The 26,533-nt window shown below is 53.0% G+C and overlaps 1 protein-coding gene across 5 annotated transcripts in view; it reads right to left on the minus strand.

Moving 5' to 3' along the window:
- Positions 1-26,533, minus strand: part of Ccdc33 (coiled-coil domain containing 33) — a 101,919-nt gene that overhangs the window by 10,563 nt on the left and 64,823 nt on the right. For all 5 annotated transcript variants that reach the window (XM_059267989.1, XM_059267993.1, XM_059267991.1 and 2 more), the window contains one exon: positions 21,138-21,296. In XM_059267989.1, the coding sequence (XP_059123972.1) occupies positions 21,138-21,296 (159 nt within the window). The remainder of the gene's footprint in view (positions 1-21,137; positions 21,297-26,533) is intronic.

The following is a 26,533-nucleotide window of genomic DNA, read 5'->3' on the forward strand; positions in this document are numbered from 1 at the left end:
GTGTTCTGTGGAACTCAGGGAGCGAGGAGGCCTGGCTGGAGAGGACCTGAGTGCTATCATGCCCTGACTCTTCATCTAACCACTGTGACTCCCAGCTCCCAGGCATCTATTCTGCTCCACACTGCCAGCTCCTCCTCCAGGCACTCTTCTGGTCTCTAATGCTGGGTCCTCTCAGCCTTCCTCTCCGGTGGAACAAGAAGACAGCTGAAAATGCTTTACTCTTCCTCTCCTGGAGAGGTGGAGTCTAAGTGTGTCCTGACTCATTCCTCTCCCTACCCCAGGCAATCTGGCTGCTGGCCTTGGAGACCCCAGGAGGTGGGAACATTCTTGAGACTCTTCCTCTCTTTCTTTCTTTCTTTCTTTCTTTCTTTCTTTCTTTCTTTCTTTCTTTCTTTCTTTCTTTCTTTCTTTCCTTTCTCTCTCTTTCTTTCTCTCTTTCTTTCTTCTTTCTCTTTCTTTCTTTCTTTCTTTCTTTCTTTCTTTCTTTCTTGTCCTCCTCCTCTTTCTTCCTCCTCTCTCTCTCTCTCTCTCTGTCTCATAAAGCCCATTGTTTTCCCAGAGAGAAGCCCAGCTAACCAGGGGAAGAAGGAGCCATGAGGACAGCCCCCATGTCATTCCCACTGAGGGCGCATTTGACCAGCAGCCACCTCTGACCCACACCCAGCGTGGCATTGCTGACTACCAGGGAACCCCCCCCCCCCCCGCCAACAGCTACCCCGAGGCCTGATAGACTTCCCTGCCTTTCTGCCTCTCTCAGGTAACCACTGCTTCTATCACGCTTGTCATTTTTGAGGCATTAGCGCTCCTGTGGGTCCCTCAGGATGCCAGAGACCTTCCTTGCTAACTTTGTATTTCTAGTACTTTAAAAAGGAATGAATCTCATTTCTTTGAAATAAAATGGGGCCCTTCGGCTTGTACAAACTGATCCTGGCCTTGCCCATTTCCTGAGAACAAGGAACTGGGAGTCCACTCCAAGGAACCGGGATGGGGGATAGATGGTCTGAGATTGGCTGAAAGAAGCTAGTGATGTCCCAGGGGCTGAAGTGCAGTGTGGCTAGGCAGCCCCTGGACTCACAGGAACATCTAGTACCGCTGGAGTCCTGATGGCCTCTGTCCTTCGTCCATCCAGAAAAACAAAAACACCATGGGTAGGACAATTAACATAGAACCAAGTGGCCTCAGAAGCTCTATTCCCTTCCACCACCAGAGGGCAGGCAAGGGACCTTGAACAGCCCATTGCTTGGGTGGAGACCCTGAAGCCCAGAGCTGGAGATCAGGCACTAGGTGGTGGCCTACTGGGGGACTGTAATCCGGGACTCAGAGGGTAGCACTGGGGGGGGGGGGGGGGGGGGGCTGGGGCTAGGACCAGCTCTGCAGCGGGGCTTTGAATGCAGGTGAGAAAAACCTAGGTGGAGGACCAGCCTCAGTGAGTCCCTTTCCTTCCTGTGGGTCCCTTTCTCTACCTGGAGTGGCCCTAGCTTCCCAACCCTGAACTCAGCTCTGTTAGGGTCGGGAGGTCCTTGTCCTTAGAGAGCTTCCAGTAGCAGTGTGGGTACTTGCTATGCAGAGGATACCACTCACCTCTGGAAGTACAACTAAGAAGCAAGAGACAAGAGAGGTGTCTCTGGCCAGGCAAAGGCCAGGACCATGAAGTTGGAGCCAGAGCTGGTGCAGGTGTGGGGGTCGGACATCCAGCCTTCTGTTCTTATCCTTTGCTCTGAGGTCCCCCTCAACTTCACCCAGTCTTTAAGGTCCTACTCTGGCCCCCTTACTCCAGGAAGCTCCTGCAACTAAAGGGTCAGAGCCTGGCCTCTGTGGAGTCAGAGCCTGGCCTCTGTGGGGTCAGAGCCTGGCCTCTGTGGGGTCAGAGCCTGGCCTCTGTGGGGTCAGAGCCTGGCCTCTGTGGGGTCAGAGCCTGGCCTCTGTAGGGTCAGAGCCTGGCCTCTGTGGGGTCAGAGCCTGGCCTCTGTGGGGTCAGAGCCTGGCCTCTGTGGGGTCAGAGCCTGGCCTCTGTGGGGTCAGAGCCTGGCCTCTGTAGGGTCAGAGCCTGGCCTCTGTGGAGTCAGAGCCTGGCCTCTGTGGGGTCAGAGCCTGGCCTCTGTGGGGTCAGAGCCTGGCCTCTGTGGGGTCAGAGCCTGGCCTCTGTGGAGTCAGGGCCTGGCCTCTGTAGGGTCAGAGCCTGGCCTCTGTGGGGTCAGAGCCTGGCCTCTGTGGGGTCAGAGCCTGGCCTCTGTGGGGTCAGAGCCTGGCCTCTGTGGGGTCAGAGCCTGGCCTCTGTGGCAGAAGTGGGACTTGAGTGGATAGATGGGGTTTTAGCTGTGAGTATAACTGTATCACGGGCTTAAAGCCAGCAGAGCTGCAAGTGCCAGGACCTCATAGCACACAGGGGGACTGCATAGCACACAAGCAGACTGCATAGCGCACAGGGGGACCTCATAGCACACAGGCAGACTGCATAGCGCACAGGGGGACCTCATAGCACACAGGGGGACTGCATAGGGCACAGGAGGACCTCATAGCACACAGGGGGACCTTAGCACACTGGGGGGACCTCATATCACACAGGGGGACTGCATAGCACACAGGGGGACCTCATAGCACACAGGGGGACTGCATAGCACACAGGCAGACTGCATAGCACACAGGGGGACCGCATAGCACACAGGCAGACTGCATAGCGCACAGGGGGACCTCATAGCACACAGATGGACCTCATAATACACAGGTGGACCCCGCCAGAGAGCTGGAGCAGGCCTGGCTTGCCCAGACTGCCCAACTAGCCAGGGTGGGCTGTGTCTAAGGGTGCCAGCTCCAGGAGCTCTGCTGAAGCACAGAGAGCAGATGGGAGCCACAGCAGGATCTAGAATAGAGGGCTGCTCCTGTGAAATCCCATTCCTCAAATCATTTCCCCTGACTGACAGCTGGGCCTCTGCACCACGACAAACCCATGCAAAGTGCTATAGCAAATAGCCTCCCCCGATCTATGAAGGGTGCCCTCCTGGGGGCGGGGACACAGTGGCTTCTTTATTCAGCCCAAGGTTACAAAAGCAAAGGAACAAAAGAAGTGCATTTTCTCTGTCCTGCTCTTTTCCTTCCCGAGCAGCAGAGGAAGCTTTTGTGCCTGCCTTCCTGGAGCTCCGAGGGGCTACACGGCCTTGGCCTGCATCTGACCCCAGCCCCTGTCTAATAAGCCCCCACAGGAGCCAGGCTGCTTGAGCGGGCCAGGCCAGGACCATGGGGCTGGAATGGGCACAGAGGTGTGTGGAGCTTTCTGGAAGATGCCATCTGGCTTTCTGCGCCCTCCTTCTCCAGGAAGACCCTGGCCACCTGAAAGTCTGCATCCGTCTTCCTCTGAGATGTGGCTCAGCGTCCTGCCTCTGCTGATAGCAGCTCGGATCTGACCTGGCCCTTGTCCTCAGGCCAGGGAAGTCTAGGGCTCAGGGTGCTCAGGGGGCTGCCGAGGGGACAGGGCTCTCCTCAGAGGGATTCTGATCAAGTCACAAGGAACCCTTCCCTGCTTGTCCCCTCCTCTTTCCCCTGCTTTCACTTTCTGATCGTGTTCACCGGGTGGGGCCAGAACCCGGCTCTCCCTCAGTCTTTCCCTGCTGCTGCTGTGCCCTGACTGCCAGAAGACTGTGCTGCCTTCTGGACTGGAGCTCTAGAGTTCTGATCACATGCTTTGGTAGCTGGGGTTAGAGTGAGAAAGGCCACCATCATTAACCCTACTCCACCTTGCCAAGCCCTGGCCTGCGGCTAGTCGGCATCCTCTTGGGTGTCCCTTCTGATGTCTCCACGCTCCCCCAAAGCCCATACCTGAGTCTGGCAGCACAGACTGAGGTCTGGGGCTAGACCTTCAAGATACCATAGGTAGGATTCAAGTTAACTGGAGACAGTGGTCACTTAAAGGGATTTCTCCATCAAAGCCCCATTTTCCTCCCTTCTGGGTTTTGAACGTGGGCTCTAGTGGCCTGGGTTGGGACTGGAGATCCCATCCGAAGGTTCCTGAGATGAGGACCATCTAGAAGTGGTGGCCTGGTCCTCCCCTACCTTGCCTCCTACTCACACAGACTCTGGGAATGCCTCTGCTGGTTGCCTGGCAACACACCCCTACACACCTGCAGCCTGGAGGAGCTGACCCATCTCCCGGAGCCAGAGGGTATGGGGCAGACTTACAGAGCAGCTTTCAACTAGGCCCAGGGCAACCTTGGGGGCTGGAGGGGCTGGAGGGGCTGGAGGGGTTGGGTCCCCTGGCTCCCCCATCTGTGTTGATAGTAGTTCCGTTTCCCAGGATAGGTCCTCAGGGACTGTTGCTACAACAAGTGTCTGCTTGGTGACGGGGCCCAACCCTGAAGCTGGCGGGAGGCAAACTATGGGGCCTCTTCCTTTTGTTCTGGGGTGGGGGACACTTGGATACGGTGATGGAATCAGGCTAGGCTCACCTGATTGGTCAGGGGAATGCAAGAAAATGATAAGCCTGGGGGAGCCACGGCGTCCTTCAGGATCTTAGGCTTGACTCTCCCCTCACCCTTTCTGTCTCCACTTTGTTCCCTTCTCACGCCTCTTTTCTCCCATCAGCCTCACCCCTTCCTTGCCTCCCTGAATCTCCCTGTGCTTTCCCCAGTAGCCTAAGCTGGGCTCCCCCTCCTCCCACACCACACCCATGGCCCCAGCATCCCCTAGCTCTGCTTTCCGGATGGTCTGGACAAATTCCTTTCCCTTTAGTTCAGCGCAGACATGGGTGGATGTTTTTGAAAGGAACTCTCTAGGAAGCAAAGGAAAACAAACCCAAACACCCCAACCCAGCACCTAGAAACGCAGCACAGCAGCCTCACAGAGGCAGGGCTATCTACCGCAGCCACCCGAGCCTGGGGCAAGAGCCTGGTTACACAGACCCCCTCCTAGAGCATGGGACAGGGTGGCTGCGGTGTTGCTGGTTAGCCTGTCTGTCCCAGACATGTGTGGCTTAAAGCTTTTTATGCTAGGATCCCATCAGGAACCAACAAAGATGCCTTGGCAGGAACAGGGACTTCGTAAAGATGTAGTACGAGTTTAATGAAGGAATAGATGACTGTTAGGGTTCTCTGGAACCTCGGGGGTCGCACAGAATTGTCTCTGAGACACCCCTACTTCAGAATCTCTATTCTCAGGGGCCTCTGTCTTCGTCGATATTGCTGGCGTATACTAGAACGAGGGAAGACTTTTTCTGGTGTGCTGGCTTCAGTTTTCACTTAGTTTTTCTTAGTGCAATGGGGATGGGCAAAGACATTGGACAGTCCACCCCACTCGGTAGTCAAGCTGGCCTGGTGAGGTGGGAAGACCCTGGGCCCTGCTACTAATTCACTTGACAGGTCACTCAACACCTCCGGGCCTCAGGTCCATTCTGTGAGATGGACGTCACCGCACCCCTCAAGTGGGGCTGCCAGTGGACTACACGAAGGTGTGAAGCTCTGGGTACACTCCACGGCACACAGGAGTGGCTCCAGAAATAGCATTTCTCTTTTGTGTGACTCACGAGGGACTCTGGAGGGCCCAATACTTCCCAACAGGGAAGTGAATATGAGGCTTGGTGTATGGTCACGTGCCTCCCTGACAGTAAGTCACCCAGCAGGCACTAAATTCAGGCTCAAAACCACCCCAACCCTTCCTCTTGGCTTCTCCCCCTGGCTGCTGCCTCCTGCTGTGCGCCTCTGCCCTCCCACAAATCCAGGGCCAGAAGCCCAGGAGAAGGGCACTGTGCCACTGATGGCGGCCCCCTCTCCAGCCAGCCTTCAGCTGCTGTCCCCGAGGGGCCCTGGACCCCTTGTCTGCCTCACCGCCAATCGATCGAATGTTCTGCCATCCTCGGGCGTGCCATGAATTTTTCATCAAAAGCCTGTAGACTTTGGGAAACGCACAATTAGAAGCGCTATCAATAATGTACCACGTGGAGGCATTCACAGGACGCAGCCAGGCCCCAGATGTGACTGTCTTCCAGTCTGCTCTGGCAGGAGGCAGGGGGCCCTGAGTGCACCCTCGGGGGCCCAACTCTGGATCCAGAGCAAGTGCAGCTGTTGTGAGAGAGGAACAACCACACCCTTGGCTGCTGGAGCCAGCTCCTGGGAGCCCAGGCCAGCCACAGGAAGACTAGTCTGATTTGGGGTGTTTTGTCAGTCAAAGGAATGCTGAAGAGTACCCTGAGCTCATCCCTAGCCCCATATAACGTAGTAAAATGCCAGGCAGTTATGTGAAGACTCTGGGTGGGTTGCGTTTGTTTTTGTGGACCTAGGGAGTGGTTTTCCGGGATCCCAGGAGGCAGGGCAGGGGCAGGGAGACTGGAGATGCTGGTGGTACCTCCCACAGCCAGCTCAGCCCTCTAAGAACTCCAAGGTCCAAAGGCTGTGCTGTAGCAGGGATGTAGCGATGCACACCTGTAGTTCTAGCACTTGAGAGGTAGGCGGGCAGAGGGAAAGGTGGAGGCTACCTGGACTACACAGAGTTCCAGGCCAGCCTGAAATACGAAGCGGGATCCTATCTTGAAAAAAAAAAAATCCACACTGAGGGCAGACGCTCAGTCTATTCAGAAAGAACAGTTCAATGATGCCACCTCATTTCAATTCTCTGGGTGGAATGCTGGAGCCACCAGGTTGTAGCCTGGCCTGCCCCATCCACCCAGAGGAGCTGTCCAACTCTAGGCCCTTGGGCTGCCCCTTGCTCCACTGAGTTGAATGTGGCTTCTTTGGCCTTCCCAGTCCTGTGACCCAAGTGTCCCTGTTCTTAGAGCAGGGACCTGTCAAATGCTGTGGGGAGCAGAGCTGGAACCAGGTTGGAAGTCCTGTCTCTTGGCTCCCGGGACATCTGTGCTCTGCGATCACTGGGTGTGAGAAGGGGGCTTCCTCTGCAGGACTAGGATCCAGCCTGCTGGAGTCAGGTTGGGGGAAAGGGCTACAAGGACCTCAGGTCAAGTTTGGCTCAGCAGGGTGAGAAGCTGGCGAGGGGAGAGAGGAGAGGGGGGACGGGAGACAACGCCTTTGTCTTTGGGGATCCTGGATTGACCTTCCTTGAGAGTTGTAGGAAGAGGGTTGCTTGTCTCTACTCTGCCGCCCATCTGAGGGGGAGGCAGGCCCAGCAGCTCTCGATAAGGACACATGAAAAGCACAGATGGTACCAACAAGTGCAAATTAATTGAGCAAAGCCTGTGTACACAGGCGCTGTGAACAGGCGGCTGACGGGGGGGGCGGGGGCTGAGGGGGGACAGGGCAGGGAGCAGGGAGAAGCCTTAACGAGCACTTATCGATGTCTCGCTGGATCCACAGCCCAGAGCACAGTTATTGACAAAGCCTGTCTATAAATCTCCCAGCCATGTCTCCAGAAGCCTTAATTACGGGGCCTCATTACCCTTCACACCTCTAGGCTCGCGGGGACCAGCGTGGACAGGGGTGGCTGACAACACTGTGGCTGACCTGTGACAGCCTTGCTGAGCCTTTCCGTGAAAGGTGCCCAGCTGGGATGACTGGAACAGTTTGGGGGATAGGTATCCAGCGGAGCAGGTGAGACTCAGCCTCCTAGGCTAAAGGCAGGGTGTGGATGGGATTCTGGAGCCAGAGAGCTCTGAACTCCTGATCCAGTTTGTCCAGTTACTGTGGACTCCAGTGAATATCTCCCCTCTCTGTGCCTCAGTTTACTCCTGTACCAACGAAGAGAGGATTTTAAGAAGATTAAGGGCCAATGTCTATCTGAGTCTAGCTCATATATGAATGTAATGCTATCCGGCCACAGCAGGACCCTGGGGCTCTTCTGTTGCACATACCATTCCAGCACCATGCCAGGCCATCCACATCGGAACAGAGGGAAGGATCAAGCATTGTCCGGTCCATGAAACAATGGCCCCACCTCTCCCATTCCTGCCTAACACGAGCAACTACTGCAACTTCACCAGGGTCAGTTTCAGCCTCACTCATGTCCTCCTGCCTTCTAGGTGTGAATTAGCGAGAGGGTAATTATATTCACGGAACTGTCTGGCCCTTCATCATCATCATCATCATCAGCAGCAGCAGCAGTAATTACAGTCCTGCTCTTTCCCACCACACTCAGAGAGCCCTGACGCTGCCCAGGAGCCCCCTACACCAGCCGGTCAGCTGACCTGGGGGATGGCAGCTGTGTTCCTGTGGACCTGGCCAGCCACTCATTTGCTGCTTTGCACGTTCTCTTTGGGAGAGCATTCTGCCCAGGCTTTAACTGGGGGCTATTTTTTTTTACCCCCCACCTTGGATTATTCTTGTGAAGCTGTGTGGTTGTTGTTTCTTACTCATTGTCTCCAGGGAGGCATCTGGCCAGAGAGAAAGCCTGGGTCAGGAGCTGTGGAAGGGAGGGATCTTGGTGGTATCTGCCTGTTCTCTGCCTGGGGGAAGGAGCCCTGGCTCCATCTCTGGGCTCTTTCGCGATCCGAAGATCCCCTTGAGCCTGGTGGTGTGTGTGTGGATTGGTGGGTGAGCTGAGGTGGCAGGGAAGGGCTCAGCTGTCGTGGGCAGCTGGTGCTACAGTGGATGAGAGTGAGACCTGGCTCCCCTGAGCATCTGTTGGCCAGTCTTGGAAGGGTCCATTGAAAGGAGGCACCCTCTGCCTGGGAGCCAGGAGGAGCTGACTCCGAACAGGCATGTCTGCCCTGTGGCCCCAGGACTCATGCTTTCCAGAATAGCTATGGATGTGGCCCTACACCAAATCATAACTCAAAACACTGTATGTATGTATGTAATATATATATGTATAGATCATGTATATATCACATATGAGGCATATATATATAACTTGACTCTACTTCTTGAGTCTGAATTTTATAGATGATAGTATCTGTCACAGTGTTAGAAGGTTGGACACGCTTGCTCCACAGGCTTTCTCAGAGAGAAGATCCATGGAGTACTGCCCGAGGTGTCCTGTCTGGGGATGGGGATGGGGCATGTCCCACTCACCTCCCGGGCTGTCCCATCCTCTGCCTGGACTGCCTTTTGAGGGCTATGGGTCTACCACCCATTTGTCTTCAGGTAGCTCACCTTTCCTGCCTCCAGCCCAGGCCCCAGTTGTCTCAGCCTCGTGCCACTGAAAGCCTCCATTTCCTCTGGGCTATCCACGGCCTCGCATAGTGCTTCAGTTTTTGGTGTCCTGGGCAATGCTTCTAGAAATCTTGTGTCCACCTTGGCATGTTGTGGTTCCAGCCCAGGACTCCAGGGTCCCTTGAGAGCTCCCTCTCACCTGGCCTGTCACCCAGCCTCTTCTGGCCACTGTCCCCCTCGTGCCTCGCCTTCCCTACCCCTGAGAGTCTTGCTGCAGCAACCCTTCCGGTGTTACCCCTGCTAAGGTGTGAGGGTTAATCTGAGTGTCAACTTAAAGCTTATAACTAACATAAGAAAAACTATATACAAAAGTACAATAACTATATACAATATATACAAGTAATAAATACCTAAACAATGTCTAGTTCATTTGTATTTGACAAATTCAGAGAAAATAATTCCATTATCTATACTATTGTATCTAATTCACTTTCTATCCTAATTAATCGTCAACTATAACTAACTAATCTTCAACTCCCTCAGGATCTAGAGTCATCTAGGAGACACACCTCCGGCACATCTGTGAGGCAACTTCTAGATTGGGTTAATTGAGACAGAATCCCCCTAATGATGTCACCATCCCATGAGCTGAGCGACTGCATTCATCTCTCTCTGCCTCTTCACTTGGGGCGTCATGTGACTTGCTGCTTCCTGTCCTTGTTGCCATCAACTGTACCCTCAAACTTCCTTCCTAAAGTTGCCTTTGTCAGGCATTTGACCACAGCAATGAGAAAATAACTAGTGCATTAGGTCCCGCCTTCTTCCCAGGCAGTGAAAACCGGCGCCCTTGTGTAAGCAGCTGCAAGTGAGGGAGGGGCTTAATGGGCATCTTAGTTAGATGACTACTGCTGTGATAAGACATCAGGACCAAAAGCAACCAGGGAGGAAAGGAAAACCAGAGCAGGAACTCAAGGCAACATCTTGGACCCTGGAGCTGATACAGAGGCCACGAAGGAATGCTGCTTATGGCTTGCTTAGCCTTCTTTCTTATACAACTCAGACGACCTGCCCAGTGGTCACTGCCCACTGTGGAATGGGTCTTCCCACATCAATCATTAGTCAAGACAATACTCCCCAGTCTTGCCTACAGGCCAATCCTATGGAGGCATTTTCTCAATTAAGATTTCTTCTTCCCAGCTATGTCTAGATATATGCCAAATGGACCAAAAACCAACCAGCACAATGGGGTAGCTTGCTTTGCCTGGGGGTACCCTCCTTAGGGTATCAGGGAATGGCCCCCGACCATCTCAGGCCCAGGTCAATTTTATCAAGCTTGCTTGGTGTCCTGCCTCTGTGGTAACCTCTTCCTTTGCAGCGGCAGGTTCCCCTAAGTCAGGCAGTCAGAATGAAGAGTGCAGAGTGGGGACGAATAGATTTTCCAGCTGAGCAGCTGACAATTGTCATATAGGGTCTTGGAGAGCAAGAGACAAAGCCTAGTCCTCCAGATCCCTTCCCCAACTGTCCCCTGCACCTAGTCCCAGGGGCTTTTCATAGCCCATAAAGCTCTTTCCAGGCACCCAAGACTCACACAGCCAACCTGTGGGGCATTATCCTTATTTAACAATTAAAAGGATGGAGATTGCTCTGAGCTCTGGCCGGAGGCCAAGCAGGCAGCAGACACCCTGGGTCAGTGAGCTGCTGGCAGAGTATTTGATGTTTGGTGGGTTTCAGGGAGCTGTTAGATATGAGTAGGATATTCTGGGTTCTGGTGAGGGCTTAGGCCCAGACTTCAGAGCCTTAGGGACTCACCAGGCCGAGCTCAGGACGGTGGAGGACCGAGAAAGACGGCAAGCAGATTTGGACATCTGTGTTTTGCACAGGCTGTGTCTCAAGCAGGAGGTGGTCCGATGAGAAGAGGGCTCATCTGGACTCAGGTCCCAGGTTTCCTGAGTGTCCCCCATCCCATAAAGAAGGGAGACAAAGGGGAATGCTTTCATCTTCAGCCTCACAGCCCACCACCAGCAAAGTAGAGATCAAGAGGGGGTCTCTCCAGCAAGCCTGATGTGGAAGCTGAGATGCCTCCAGTCCCCCTAAAACAGCCACTTGAGGTCCCTGAGCTACTATTCAGCGCAGTCCCCGAAGCCCACTATGCTGTGGAAGATTTGCATATCTGAGAGCAAAAATAATTCTGTGGCTGGCTTAGCACCACAAGGCTGGAGCCCCCTTTTGTCTGTTTGAGTAAGAGCTGGCTAAGGGCGGAAAGATAATTAGTCCCCTGTGGGCAGTGTCCCCCCCCCCCCCGAAGATTTAAAGATGCAGCCTATATACCCTGCGCACACACTCCCGCAGCCTGCTGTCTACGGGATGTCTGCATCGGCAGGAGCCGATAAATGGGCATTTTATCTGATTAAACTGGGAGTGAACTGGCTGTTCTCTATTATCTGTAGGTTTGATTGGATATTTAGCACCGTGTGAGTGTGTGTGTGTGTGTGTGTGTGTGTGTGTGTGTGTGTGTGCGTGTGCGATTTTTCCGGTCTGTATCAAGAGAAAATTGGATTGTACTGAATAGCATTTAATCTGAGCACACAGGCGTACACCCTAATAGAGTCACAGAGCTGAAAGGAGGGACAGGGGACAGTTGGACCCTTAGCCCTGGACAACGAGGGCTTCTGCATGGGGACTTCTGTGCTCGAAGGCAGCCCTCCTTTTCAGTCCTGTTCTGGTCCTCCTCAGGACACAGCCCTTCCTGTCTGGCTAAGTAGGACCACCAGATGTGCCCACCCAGAACCTGTGCCCCTTTAGCCCTGGGAATTCCCTCCTGCTGCTGGTCCCATGCTCCATAAGGTGGCAGTGCATCCTTATGCACACAAAACAGGTTGTGGGCTGAAACAAAATGGGGTGAGAAGAAGAGGGGGTCCGGGGACTGTGTCCTCCCCGCTACCACACTAGCCGCTAGGGAATCCAAGGATCGTTTGAGGGCTGGCATGCAGTGCATTGGTTAGGGCAGGGGACAGAACCTATTCCATAGTTGGTTCCTTCATCTCATTTGTAATGGAACATTGAGGTGTGTGTGGGGGCCTCTCTCCTGCTTTCACGTGCTCTGGCCTGGGAGGGAAGAGGAGCACACAGCTGTCTATATGTTTACTAGGAAACTGAGGCAGCTCTCTATCCCAGATGGGCTGGAGGAGGAGTATGTGTGTCGGGATCCAGACTTCTGTGTTCTGAGTCACTAGGCCTGGCTGGCTCTGGCTGCTATGGGATCAGGCTCTGAGCTAGAGGCCCGGATCTGAGTTTGTCAAGCCTGTTGGTGGGCCTAGTAGGTGACAAGATGGGGGTAGGTAGCTACCTGCACAACACTGAGTTGAAATAAAAATTAAATGAGCTATGACTAAAAGTTTGGGGCCTGAAATTTAGTCTGTATGAACACATACACTTGGCATTGTATACTTATTATCATGAGAATGATGAGGGCTGGCAGCTTGCAGAAAGGGACTGCTCCCGGTGCCCAGGTCAGCAAATCTCCCCCTGATATCCCTGGGTCTAGTACATGTGCCTCTTTGAGAATTGCTGACTTAGCCTTAGGAACTAATGACCTCACTTCTCTACCTTGTTTACCGCGGATGCCACACCCTTGCGTGCCCACCGCCAGTTAATCAAGGGCAGGATGGACCATGGATTGGAGTGCCAGGCAGTGCTGGCATCTTGCTGAGAGCTTGCTCCAGCGTCACTAAGCATGGTGGAGGGCATGCTATCAAGCCCAGGCCCCTACCTGATCCAGAGAGGGGAAGGCCAGCAGGGGAGACTGCCAGGCACAAGTCTTCCCATGTTCCCCTCACCCGGAGCTCTCTCTGAGGGTAATTTCTCCTGCCTCTGAGGGCCCTTGCCCTGGGTAGCCTCTCCTCCTCAGCATCTCTCAATAGATCTTTCAGATACTTGGGCCAGGTCCTGAGCTGGCCAAGCCATACCCCAGCAGCTTTTCAGTCCTCTGCCTTACATCTGGAAGACTTCCTCTCTCCCTCCGAGTGGGCTCTGTTCTCCCCATCTCACAGACAGATAAAGAAACGGAGGTCAGAAAGGCATGGATGAGCTTGGAAGGCTTGATGGGGGCTTTTAGGGAGATCTTGGCCAGTCTCAGGAAAGATGTGAATTCAGTGCCCATATGTATGCATGTACACACACACAAACACACACACACACACACACACACAATTTCTGCTCAGCAGGGCAGCAGATTCCTCCTACAGGAACAAACTGACCATCTCTCTGCTACCAGTGAAGCCAGATCTATCACAATTTTCACACTGCAACCATTCACACTTGGCTTCTGTTCTCATTCTCTGCTGTCATAGTGACATCTGCCCCCACCCCGAGGCATATGAAGTGTGCCCTGTCCAACAAGCTAGTGGGGTTAAGGCTGGATTCCATCCTGAGAGAAGACTGTTTCCTGGTTCCTGTCATCTCTTCCCCCTACCCCATTTCCTGTGTGTCCCTCTGCTCGCCTGGGGCTTCTGAGCACAGGTATCCTTGGATGGAGTTACCTTTATGTGACTGTCACTTGAGGACGAGCTTCTGGAGAGAGGCCTGGGTGAGCTGTGCTGTCTGCCCTTTCCCCCCTCAGTCTGAAATAGCCCATGCGCATACTCATCATTACCAGGTCTCCTGACTAGTGGACGGCTCTTTAGAGTCCCGGTGCACTGCAGCCCGCTCACATCAGTGCTCTCAGAGACCTCAAAAGGTAAGTAGGAAAGATTGATCCCTTACTTTAGCATCAGAGCAGTGATGGGCAGCAACCCGCTAGACCTGCCCAAGTTAGTGATGGGTTCCTTGTAGTGAGGTTGCAGGACCTGGCACAAAGTAGGTGCTAGAAAAGCTGGATGAATGAATGAATGCACATGCTAGACCTTGGGGAGGTGAGAAGCAGCTGGGGACATGAAGGAGGGGAGCTCTGGAAGTTTTCAGTCCCAGTATGCGGGACATCCCTTCTTGACTCCTTGAGCCTGTTTGTACTGGGCTCAAGTCATCTTTTCCTCTTGGTCCTGGAGGTCCCTCCTTATCGCCCAGCTTTCCCAGGCTGACTCACTTCTCTGGGCCTCTGTAGGCTCTCCCTGGCAAATCACTGCAGAGACTTCTCCAGACCACCCCCAGTGTCTTTAGGTCCAAAAGAGGGTATAAGTGGCAGTTCCGTGTATGTCCTAAATAACCATCCCTGGGCTTAGGAGGGAACCATGAAGCTATTTGGTATTTGGCCTTCTGGAGGATGTGTGACTTCACCCACGGCTTGATACAGTCACTGTAGGGCAGAGAATGCTGGGCCTTTGGGTATCTAGGAGTCAGCCTAGTGGTGTGGGTGTGGCTTTCATCTAAGTCAAGGTCTTCTGCCTCTCTGGTTAGTTGGATCAAACCCCTCCAGCGGGCAATAGCTTTCAAAGCTAGACAGCATCGGTTTCCACCCAGCTCTAGGGATGGAGGTTGGGAGGGAGTGGGAGCGGGGGAGGGGAGCTGGCCAGCAGGGAGCCTTGCTCAGCCTGCTTGCTCCCAGCACACACCCACCGAGAGACAATAAATCGACAAACACTTAATCTCTCTGCAAATTGAAATGCAGCCGTAAATATCTGGCGCATCCCAGTAGCTGAGTTATGAGTCTCGTTTATTAATCTCTTTAGTCTCAGGTGATGGATGGAGAAGGAGAATGGCCCGCCTGAGACGCGGGGTGAGGGGGTCCGGGGGGGGGGAGTGTGAGGAACTGTGGGCAGGGGTCTGGCGACAGGCTTTCTGGAGTTAGAGTCATGGGGGGAGGTCTGGAGATTTGTGTTGGTTCTTTTCAGCCTCAAAGGGTCCTACATCCTGAACACTGGGGCTGTTTTCATTGCCCTACTGTCCACACGCTTGTTAATCTTCCCCACAGCCTCAAGAGGGCGCAAGGAGACAACATTCCTTTCATTTAACAATGAGGAGGCAGGATCAGAGAGGTGGAATGATTTCTCTGATCTCACACAGCTCTGGAGGTAGACTTGAGACAACCTGTTAGAGTTGTGGGTGTCAGGCGGAGCTGAGTCTGAAGGAGAGACAACAGGCCCCCACTGGGATGACAGCTTCACTCCTCCCTTTCCAGCCTCTCTTTCCCCTTTTCCTCTCTCTGCCTCTCCCCGTTCCTCCAAGGCTTGGTAATTCTCCCCCACCTCCCACTCTATGCACGCCTCTCCCTCCCTCTCTCCTCTCTTTCTCTTTCCCTCCACCTCTTTGCTGTGTGTGTGTGTGTGTGTGTGTGTGTGTGTGTGTGTGTGTGTGGTGTGTGCCTGCAGTATGAACTGAGGAGGAAGCAGAGGGAGGCACAGGAAAGAGAAGCTGCTGCTGAGGTCTCAGCCAGCTGGGGACTTTTGCACATTCTGTGCATTTATTTTTAGAACCCCTTCCTCTTGATGCCAGCACACAGGGCTCCTGGCTAGGAAGAGCAGAAGCTCAGGGCCCTGAGATGACCTCCAGCCTGGAAGAGCAGGGCCTGGAGGGGCCCGGTCCTAGAGGTCTGGGGCAGAGAACTGGGTGCTGTACGGGTGACAAGATCAGAATAGCCAGACAATGAGAGGCAGAGAAACTGGGGGCAGTAGAGACTGAGGTGAGAGGGATGGAGGAACAGCTGTGTGGAGAAGAAGTCGGCTGGTGGCTTGGGCATTGTGATCTGAAGGGCACTCAGCCAGGTCTCAATTTTGACACGGAGGTGACCCTGGGTGGCTCATGCTCTTGGTTGCCCGGGTTTCTGTCCCTCTCCTCTGTTCTTTGTCTCCATGGTTCTGCAGGGTTTGGGTCCCCAGGCAGAGGTGGTGGTGGTAACAATAGAAGATGTCCTCTCAGGGCCTGGGGATCTTCCTCTTGGCCTCTGTGATACCTCTGTGGTACCCACCCAGCCCAGGGTGCCCTGGGTTGAGGCTCTCCACGGAGGTTTCTCTTCTCATTACCTGTGTCAATAGAGTCTAGGGGAACATGTGTCTCCCTCTGGTGACTGCTGCTGGTGGCCACAAAGGTCTCCTGCTTAGGGTGCATCACCTGCCACCAGGTGGTGCTGAGGGAGCCAAAGTCAGCTTTGAGCCTCCGCTCACCTGGGTGGGGTCTGGGGGGGGGGGTGGAGGCTCCAGCTACATCGCAGAGGGAACTAGGGCACATCTGCCCCCATGTCTTCTGCTGGCAGAAGCAGGAACTGGGGCCCAGAGAGGAGGGATGAGTTCAAGGTTACTTCAAGGAGCAATGAGAGTACAGGGCCCAGCATGGAGCTAGGCCAGGCAAGGCTGTGTCCTGTGGCCATGGACTAGTGAAGGAGGCAGAAGATATATGAGGGGCTCAGAATGAGGCAGGCTTGGAGCAGGGACATTTCCATGGCATGGAGATGGCCAGGCTAGATTTGCCCAGAGTAAATAGGGAGATTGGTTGCCTTTCGGGCATGCAAAGAAGGAAGAAAGGTTTCGGTTCACAGGGATCTTTGCCACGCGACCAGCCTCCCTTCTCAAGGCCTTTCTGGTCTCCTTTACCCAAGGGAGCAGCTCTCCCATGTTACAGACAATCAGGGCACAGGGACATGAAGTGACAGAAGTGGGCAGGTGCAGCAGACACCCCTCTGTGCCGGCTGGGGAGGGTGGCCTTGGCCTGGGGAGTCTGACCTCCCGGGCTGAGCTGCACTCCTTCAGCTGTGCGCCTCAGGTGAAGCCCTCATGTGCACATGGGGCCCTCTCAGGGGCAGTCGCCCTGTCACCCCTAAGAGCGGTTTAAACAGAACAAGGACAGCTAGTGACTTAAAGAGACCTTGAGGTCGAGGAGCCTTGTAGACTCAGGAAAGGAAAAGAAAAGCTTGGGCTTGGGGGTGGGGCAGGGACGAGGGGATGGGAGGAGGGAAGGGAGAGGCTTTCAAAGAGAGAATGAAAGAAATGAGTTATTCCAGTGTGGGGAGCTTAGAAAAGTCCACTGAATCTTTTAACAACCCTGTCAATTATTCATTTTCTAGTGTGCGGGCCCTCTGGTTGGCCTCAGAGCTGCTGAGAGCAAGGCAGACGGAGGGAGGGAAGGAGAGAGAGAGAGAGAGAGAGAGAGAGAGAGAGAGAGAGAGAGAGAGAGAGAGTGGGGGTAATATCAGAAAGAAATGGGAATATACAAAGACAATGGCATGCATGTGTATATGTGCATGGGTGTGTGTGTGTGTGTGTGTGTGTGTGTGTGTGTGTGTGTGTGTGTATGTGTGGGGGCAGGGAGAAAGAGAGAGAGCAAGTGAGAAATGGTGGGGTGGAGGGCAGTGGAAGGGAATACCGCTGCTTCAACCTCTGGGTGGAAAATACACTGAATACCTTGTCTAAAGCCTGGTCCTCCTCCTTCAGGAAGTCTTCCTAGGTCCTCTCTCCTTCTCCCCTCCTAGAGGAAGGTCCTTTGTCTGGATCATGTCCCCCTGCTTGGCCATCTCTAACATGTTCATGCTTGTCTGCTCTGTGAGGCTGACGGTCTGTGGCTGTTTCTTTGTGAGGGGGATCTCCAGTTTTCGGGCCTCAGTCTCCTCTCTTGCCCCCATGTCCTCACTGGGTGTAGGACGGGGCACTCACTAGACTGATTCATCCTAAGCTTCTGACTAGTCTCATGGGTCTTTGTGAGTGGAACTCCGCCCCTCTGAAGACTGAACAGGTCCCTTCAGCTTACCTGCTGTGGTGGTGGCATCAGGAACACTAGCTAGCTACAGTGAGGTGGCTCAGCTGTCTGTGGGATAAGGACAAGAGGCTGGCAAAGTGGGTCTTGGGAGAACTGTCCCTTTCAGAATGATCCAGGAGCTCAACATTTCCAAAGAAATGTATGTTCTGGGCTGCTCTTCAGGGACGCAATTACTTCCCTTAGCTCTCTCTGCCACGGGTCCTCCCCTCCATCTCAGTGGTCCCACCCAGCACTGAGCTTTCTCCTGCCCTGAGAAAATGGTCCCTGGAATGACTGCATTAGAGCTAGGTGTCTGGGGATGGGAAGAAATGGCTGGGCTTGGTAGGAGTCCCAGCTGGGGTCTGTGTGCTGTGAGGGGCATTGTGAGCATTGCACACGAGACCACAGACCACATCCCCTCTACCTGCTCCTCTGTCCCCAAGGAGCATCTTCCCAGAGAATGTTCAGTTTTCAGTGCTCCCAAGTAGACTCGGGAGAGAGCCAGAGATAAAATGGATTTGCGGCTCTGGGGAATGCTTGGCGACACTAGACAGAGACCGAGGCGCCACGGAAGTCAGGTGATGCAGAGAGGCTGAGCCAAGGCCACAGCAGAGAGCAGAGGGGGTCACTCACTCATCCTCGGGACACTGCACAACGACTGCTGTGGCCCAAGGCAACCTGCCTCACTCACAGGCTCTGCTGATGACACTCTCTGGTACAAGTCCCGAGTCACATACCTCATGAGTGTGTCACTGCCGCTCGGGTGCCTCGGGGCTCCTCAGGTATCTGCTGCCTTAAGTCTGCGCCTTGAACCCCAGGTGCTGTGCCTGTGCTCTGTCCCACAACCATGCCTCCCTGCCCTAAAGTGCTGGGTGACATCATCGCACATCAGCGTCTATTGCTACGCAGCCACACTCCTGGCCTCCATGGCTGTGCTCTGTTGCTTGTCACAGAGCGTGCGTCTCTCGGTTGCATGAGTTCATCCACTGCTATGTAATTTTCTTTGGTTGCCATGGCTGCACAGCTGTCTGTGATTGGCATGGAACTGTAGACTGTTGCTACCCAACCGCACTCTGTTACTTGCAACGGGGTTTCTCTCGGCCACGGGAAGGTGTATGGCTGGGTCCCGCCCTCATCTTTCTGAGCTCTGGCCTGTCGGTTTGTAGGATAGCAGCTAGGATAAAGTGATGGTGGGGGTGGGAGGGGGCTGGGGAGAGAGCGGGGGCAGCGAGAGAGTCCTTGCGCTGTGTTGGAGGGCCGAATCAGCATGGGAAGATAAAGGCTGAGGCCAAGAGTCACGAAGGAGGGTTCAAGGTTAGCATGGGTCTGGAGTAGCCTGGAAAGGGCAGGAAAGAGGGCCTGGGCCGCAGCCTTTTACAGGGCATGGAAGGTGGGTTAGCTCACCACAGGCCTCTGCAGCTACCCAGAATTTTCTGGATGTTACATAACATGGATTGACAAGGCCAGGGAGCCTTGGGCAGGTATCATATTACTTCTGGACCAGGTCATAGCCACCGTGGGTATAATGAAAACAGGTCACAAATGGTGGTTAATCTTGATCAGAAATTTTTTCCTAATGGCTGATCTTAACTTCTCAGGCTGTGTCTAATCCTTCTCCTTTGGTTGAATCCTTAAGAAAAAGTCAAAACTAACTGGCTGTCTCTCCATGTGATACCATCCTTCCTGACATTTAAAGTCAAGTCTTCAGCTGTCCACCCATCCGATCCATCCTACCCTGAAAGGCCCTTTTCCTCCTTCTCTCCCATTCATTACTGTTCTCAATCAATTTCATAGATGCAATGAGCCTCCAGTCTGGCCATTCCACCCCCTTTTATGTCTCCCACCACAGACCAATGCACAGCATTAAGTTACGTGTGTTTACCATTGCATATGGGTCTGGCTCTCAGACTTGCTGCCCTCAGCTCAGATCTTACAGAGAGCCCCTGCCATTCCCAGCATTCCCAGTGGGGTGGGGCTTGGTACTGCTAACTCCTTGCTCACACTATGTCCAGGATGTTCAGGTAGGGTCTGCATCTCTGCTGTCAGAGGTAGTGTGACTAAGGGTGAACTCTGCCCTCTGGGGTTGGGTAGGGCCGAGGCTTGGCTGACTCACCCCAAGGCAGTGGGGGTTAGGGGGCAGGAACTCACTGACGCTCTTTGGTGGTAACCAGGGAGGACCACCTTTCACCTTCTCCTTACTTCCCATCTGCCCTTTCCTGTAGTGGCCCCTTCACTTTTACTTACTGCCCTGGCTTTTTAAAACCAACTTCCTTTACTGCTTTGGGTCAGGTTGTGCAGGCTGACAAGAATTAGTTTACTGCTGTCCCAAATCTCCCAGGCCAAGAGATCTGTACCTTTATTTTCAATGCGATTGATGTCTGGGCTAGAGGTCGCTCCTGAGTCCTGCTTCTCCACAGGGAAAAGGTGGACTGTGTGGACTAGAAATGTTTTTAGAGCTGTTGCTCACACAGGAAGGCTCCACTCTTGGGGAGGGTGCTCCATGTGGGGATCTCTTGGGGACACTCAGCAGCCAGCAGCCTTTCCCATTGTCTGATGGGACATGTTTCAGAAAGGTGCCAAGTGCCAAGGGTGGACGAGGAGATGGCCAGTAGAGAAGGGCAGGTCCTCAGGAGGAGACCTAAGGACTAGGTTGGTGGCTTTGCCTGGGGCCTTTCCTTGGGATCTTTGGAGCAGCATTTGCTCATGGGATCCACTGTGGAGGGCTGTAGGAAGCCACATTATGGAATCTCTCATGGTCACTGACTGGGGTGGTGATGCCTCCACTTGGGACTTCAGAGGGATTGTCTTTTGAGTATATGCTCTTTTGCTGTCTGTACCAAGAGGCTGAGACTCAGAAGAGACCCATCCTGAGGCCAGGTACCAGCATCAAAGACAGGTACTGTGCCTGAAAATAGTGTCCTTTTTTTTTTTAAAAAAAATATTTATTTATTGTGTATACAGTGTTCTGTCTGCATGTATGCCTGCAGGCCAGAAGAGGGCGCCAGATCTCATTACAGATGGTTGTGAGCCACCATGTGGGTGCTGGGAATTGAACTCAGGACCTCTGGAAGAGCAGTCAGTGCTCTTAACCTCTGAGCCATCTCTCCAGCCCTCCCCCCCTTTTTTTTTTAAGTGCATCTCAACTACCCCTTTTATAAGTTACAGCTAGTTTCTTGGGGGCTTTCCACGGCCTGGGGGACATATTCTGAGCTGAACATGACTGAGCAAAAACATTACAGGAATTCTCATAAATCCCATGAGAGCCCACAGGTGAAGAAACTGTGAAAGGGAGTCACACCTTCCTCCCACCAGCTCGTCTTTGGGGGTAACTCACATGCAGAGTGTGCCAAAGGAGTGGTCCACTTGCCACCTGGGGGGTGATCTCAGGGGTGGCTCCTTCCCCATTGCCCCAGCACAGTACAAGTCCTCCCTGTCCTAGGGAGAGGCACTCACCATGCCACGCAACGTCTGAGGCTCCTCGGCTTCCTGAGAGGATTCTGAGGAGCTCATGGACCAGGACTCACGGATGGCACCCAGATTCTCATCTAGGATCTTGGGGTTCAGAGTGGGCAGAGCCTTGCTCTTGTTTGGTGTCAAGAAGTTTTCTGGCCTCTAAAAAAAAAAATGGAGACTTTGAACCGGCCCTTCCATGGTGCCTTCTATACTCCAAGCTCCCTGGCATGGCTCAGCAGGCCCTGCACACCTGCCCTCTGTACACTTCCTGCCACCCGCCCCTTGCTTACTGGGTCCCAGACGCAGTGTCCTGCAGCTCCTCCAAGAAGCTAAGTGATTCCCTGCCTCAGGGCCTTTGCATCTGCTTCTTTCTCTACCCAGGGATCCTTACACAATTGCCCCTTACCATCATTTGGGTCTGGCCCATGTATAATCTTTGTGGAGAAGCCCTGCCCTTGGACACAGAGACCACACTCCCACTCCAAAGTAAGCCCACCATTCACAGCATACCGTTTCACAGTGTTCACAGTAACCACCCTATGAAAACACCTTTCAGACGGTGGGGTTTGCTTATTGACTCTCTCTGCCTTCTCCCAGCGTTCACACCAAGACCGAAGTCTCGTGTGAGCAAGGGCGCTATCATCTCCAGTGTCCTTCTCACTGTAGCTGCTCAACACACGTTCATGGGTGCGCAGCGAGTACGCCACCAATGGCCTCCACACCCAGTGCAGCGATAACTTCTAAAATGCCCGCTCTTTTCTCCCCCTTCCCATCTCACCGCTACCATCACTCACTTTGACCACCCCCTTGGAGGGTCTCTCTGTGCACTTTGGTGAACCCTTCTTCTTCATGACCCTCTCTCATCTCCCTCCTTCTCCCTCAGGGAAGCCCTGTGCCTCTGTCCTCTCTTGGCCAAGGGTTTCCTGGGTTTTCCTAGCCCAGCATTGGCTACCTGTACTTTCACATTGCTCTGCGGTTCTAGGCTAGCTTGCTATTTTTGTTTTTCCTAATAAAACTTTATCTTCCTCGGACTTAGGGACATGTGTCAGCGGTCTTTTTGTGGGGGTGGTCACTTTAAAACTTGTTTGGGGGGCTGGCAAAATGGCTCCACAGGCAAAGGAGCTTGCTGCCAAGCCTGAAGATGTGAGTTTGATCCCTGGGACCCAGGCAGTGGAAGGAGAGGGTCATCTCCTGCATGTTGTTCCCTGACCTCCACACATGCACCATGGCACACGTTGACATGTACACACATACACAGTAGATAAAAGTGTACTAATTGTTTTTAATTAAGGAAAAGTTATTTGAAACCCATTGTTAGCTCTACCAGTTCTACAATTAGTTCTACAGTCTCCTGGTTTTCAGAGGCCTCAAATGTGATGCAATCTCACCCCGTGTTAGCTGTTGGAATCCTCACTCAGCCTCAGTGCAGACTTATTTATTCACTGGATGGTGTCTTGCTAGAAGCAAACAGAGCCATGGGCACAATGCCAAACAGGAGGGATGTGCTCAGGGCTCTGGGTGGCCCAGTGTCTAACAACTGGAGTGAGGAGGGTGCCTGCATACCTCACTTCGTGGACACTACATGGAAGCCTACACACCTGGACTACATAAACGGAAGACTCTGCACTCGAACACTGAGGTGTGTTTGCAATGATTTCTTTATGTGCCATACAATTTGGGGTTCAGAAATGCATTATAACACAGGGCTTCTACATGCTATGTCAGCAGAGTTAGGGGTCACTCACACACACGTGGAATCACCTGGGACATTCTAGGCCCCAATCCCTCTCTTTTGAATGGGTATAAAATAGATAATTCCTAAGAGAAACATCTATAAATGCTCTTGGCATGGAAGAGGGATGCATATGGTAACCTGAGGCTGACTTCAGCAGGCCATTTAAATCTGTAAACATCAGTCCAGTTTCCTGCCTCATCTTCTCCTGTTTGAAGAAGGGCAGGATTCACTTAGATGTTTCCCAAATGATACCGAGTCTTCTATGCCCTGGAAGTGCCCAGTGCAGCATCCCACTCACACAGTTTGGGGTTTTCTAAGTGAGTGTTCGGATAAGTACCACATCTGTCTCCCTACTCAGAAATTTTGAACACTTGGGGATGGGAAGATGGTTCAGAGGTTAAGAGCACTGGCTGCTCTTCCAGAGGATATAGGTTCTATTCCTGACTCCCAGCAACCACGATCTGTTAACAGCCCTCTTCAAACTTCTATGGATACTAGGCATGCATGTGGTACATAGGAATATATGCAGGCAAAATGTTCATATACATAAAAAATCTTTTTTAAAATGCTGAACATCAGACTGACTGCAGAGGGATAGCTATGAAATGCTTATTGGGCAAAATGATGGGTGGGTGGTAGAAAAATAAGGAATAACCAGCCAGGGCAAAACCCACCTCCCTAGTGACCAGGTGGGTCCAAGCTCGGGTGAGATGCTGATTCAGGACCTGTAATGACATTTCTCCTCATTTCCAGGCAGAAAGCCAATCTCAATGCCCTGGATTTCATAGACTGCCATCTAATCCAGTTAGCGGAGGAAGTAGGAGTAATGAAATCAAAAGAGGTCTCCAGAGGTGGCCCAGTCATTACAGAAAGCAGGGACAATTGCCGAGGGAGTCACCTCCCCCACTGCCTGTCTCCTTGCTGGCTGTCCACCCTGTATGGTCTCAGGACCAGCTAGGCCAACCCAGTGATGTGGAACTGATGTTTTTGGGTCAGAGTTACACACTCACCAGATATTTTTAGGCAGATTCTGATACTATGTATAAATTCATTTAATTTCGTAACAGATAAATTAAAAATGAGACTCTCAGTCCAGAACAGTGAATTCATCTCACCAGCCTCTCCTGGGCAGGGGAGTATCCTGAGGAGGAGGGAAGGCAGTCAGAGTAGGAGGGGGCAGGAGAGAGCCAAGCCTCCTGGGTGAACTGCCTATTCAGGCCTTGCTTGGCTCTGCTAACCCCATTCTTTTCTGTCTGCTCACCCCGCAAGCTTGTTTATTTGCTTTTCTATTTGGCAGGTCTGCTGGGGAGCATGGGGCTGACAAGTGGCCCCTCAGTCTGTAGCTCCGTGGTGGTAGCAGATCCTGCTTCATTAGGACCGTAATTGGGGACTGACTTTGAAAGCTCAAAGAGATGCATGGCCATGCACCAGCTCAGACACAGCACCCAACCCAGCTCCTGCGCTGTGCCGACTGCTGCACACCACGTGAGAAACATGGTGGGAGGAGATGTCCAGCAGGCACTCTAACCAGCAGAGTGGGGTCTGTTGAGACAGGCTGGGCCAATGGCATTCCAAGCTGGCAGCATTTGAGGTCACCTGTCTCCCCTCCCTACCCTCAACACCTCTGCTGCCCTCCTCCCTCCTCCATCCCCTAGATCCCTGGTCATGCAAAATGCAACAGCTCCTGCTTGCCCGGGCAATTACAAAGCAACCGGGCTGCAGCTGCTGTCCCTGGTGCTGAAAGTGCCCGCCTTCCGGCCAGCCCGCCTCTCGCCCCGCCTTGAGCTTTCTTGGTGGGGGACACAGGCTCTTAATTCAATTAGCTGGCCCTGAACCCTCCCTAGGGAGCCTGGAGCGGAAACTGACAAATTCTGTTTAACAAAGACATTTGTCCCCCGCCCCGCCAGGCGTAGGGCTCTGCTCTCCTGTATCCCGCTCATTAGGTATCTAACAAAGTGCGTCCCAAGAAATCTGCTTCCCATCGCTAGTAATTCAGGAGGCCTGATACAATTTTCTCCCCGATAAGGGTGGCTCACCCGCTGGCAAGCACCATAATGAGCCCCGTGCAGTGGCTCCCTGATCAGTCACTGCTTTGCCATTTCCTGTGGGCTGCAGTTGCAGGTTCTTATCTCTGCAGCTGTAGGCGAGGCTCAGACAGCAGGCCCTTCAGGAGAGCTTGCCTCCCATGCATATGGCCAGCCTCATTTATGGCATCCTGAGGGCTGTGGCAGCTGTGGCAGGTTTGAGCATCTAGGTCGCTCTCCCAGCCAAAAAGGGCCCACGTGTTAATACTCAACGGATCCATGGGGGGTCAACACCCCCCAAAAGCAAGGGGCAAGAATGGGGGTGGTAAAGATTTTATTATTTTTTTTTAATTCTGTTGGGGTGTTAGGATTAAATAGAGCCCCGCCTGTGGCTTAGTGGGTTGGCTGTGGGTTCATTCACTCTTACGGGCCAGAAATCATTTTTTACCTACATTTCATCGGCCCCTGTTCACATCTGGACAGAACCACACACTACTGCTGCTCAAGGATTTTCTATAGTTGTCCACCACTTTTTGGCCAAGTCCAAACTTTGTGTCCTGGCACCCACCCCGTCCTTCTACAATCTGGGCCCCACTTACAAGTCCAGGGTCACTGTTACTACAGCATCCCTACGTCCCACAAGCCTTCATGTCAATGCACATGCTGGTCTCTGATACACCTCTGCTTTCCCAGTTTCCAAGCCATTATCTGAAGTAGGACTCAAACCATGCCTCTGGGTGACACTTCCCCTAGCCCTGTATTCTTAGTGTCGCGTCTCAGGCTGGATGCTCAGGTGGTCATAATCTGTTGGAGTGCTTTATTGCTAGGTACAGGTCAGGGCCCAAATAAGTAGGGCCCTAATGAAATTACACATGTGTGATCTCGCCTGGGCCAGGGATCCATCTGGCTTGGCTGGAAGACTAGGCTAGTGCAGTCTGGTCTTGAGTTGGTGAGAATTCCTAGGCCAGCTCTCACTTTCTTAGAAGTTTTTCTAGAAGGCTCTACTCTCTATGTCTTCCTCTTATGTCTTCAACCAACAAATTATGCATTGAGCTTGTAAGGAAAGCAGCACAGAGGATGTTCCAAGACTCCAGGTTCCTCAGCCTGCCCAGCATCCTGACTTAGGACATTATTTCTTGAGAGGTATTTCAGGGTCATGTTCTCAAGGCAACAATGGCCCCAAGGCTGGTGATAAATTTGAGATGAGTCTGTATCAGGCCCCCTGAATTGCTTGCACCAGAAGCAGCCTGCATCATGGTCTCAGACCCAGAAGCAGGTCTTTATGTATCCATTTCTTCCATAGCCCCAGATGCAGTCAGGGAAATTCAGAAAATTTGACCTCTGGAGAGATTATCACCTTTTTTATTTCTTCAGTCTCAGAAAATTTTCTGTGAGAGCTGAGAGATGGCTCAGGAGGTAAAGGTGTTTGCCATCAAGTCTGACAACCTGCATTAGAGCCGACTCCTGCAAGTTGTCCTCAGACCTCCACATGCATGCCTGCTATGGAACACAATCATACACACACACACACACACACACACACACACACACACACACACACACACAATGTATGGCGGAAATTGCTGTGAAAACAAATGAGGGGCTGGTGATGCTTATCTTCAGCCCTTGACAAGGCT

Source organism: Peromyscus eremicus, chromosome 7, assembly GCF_949786415.1.
Source record: "Peromyscus eremicus chromosome 7, PerEre_H2_v1, whole genome shotgun sequence".
Classification (NCBI taxonomy): domain Eukaryota; kingdom Metazoa; phylum Chordata; class Mammalia; order Rodentia; family Cricetidae; genus Peromyscus; species Peromyscus eremicus.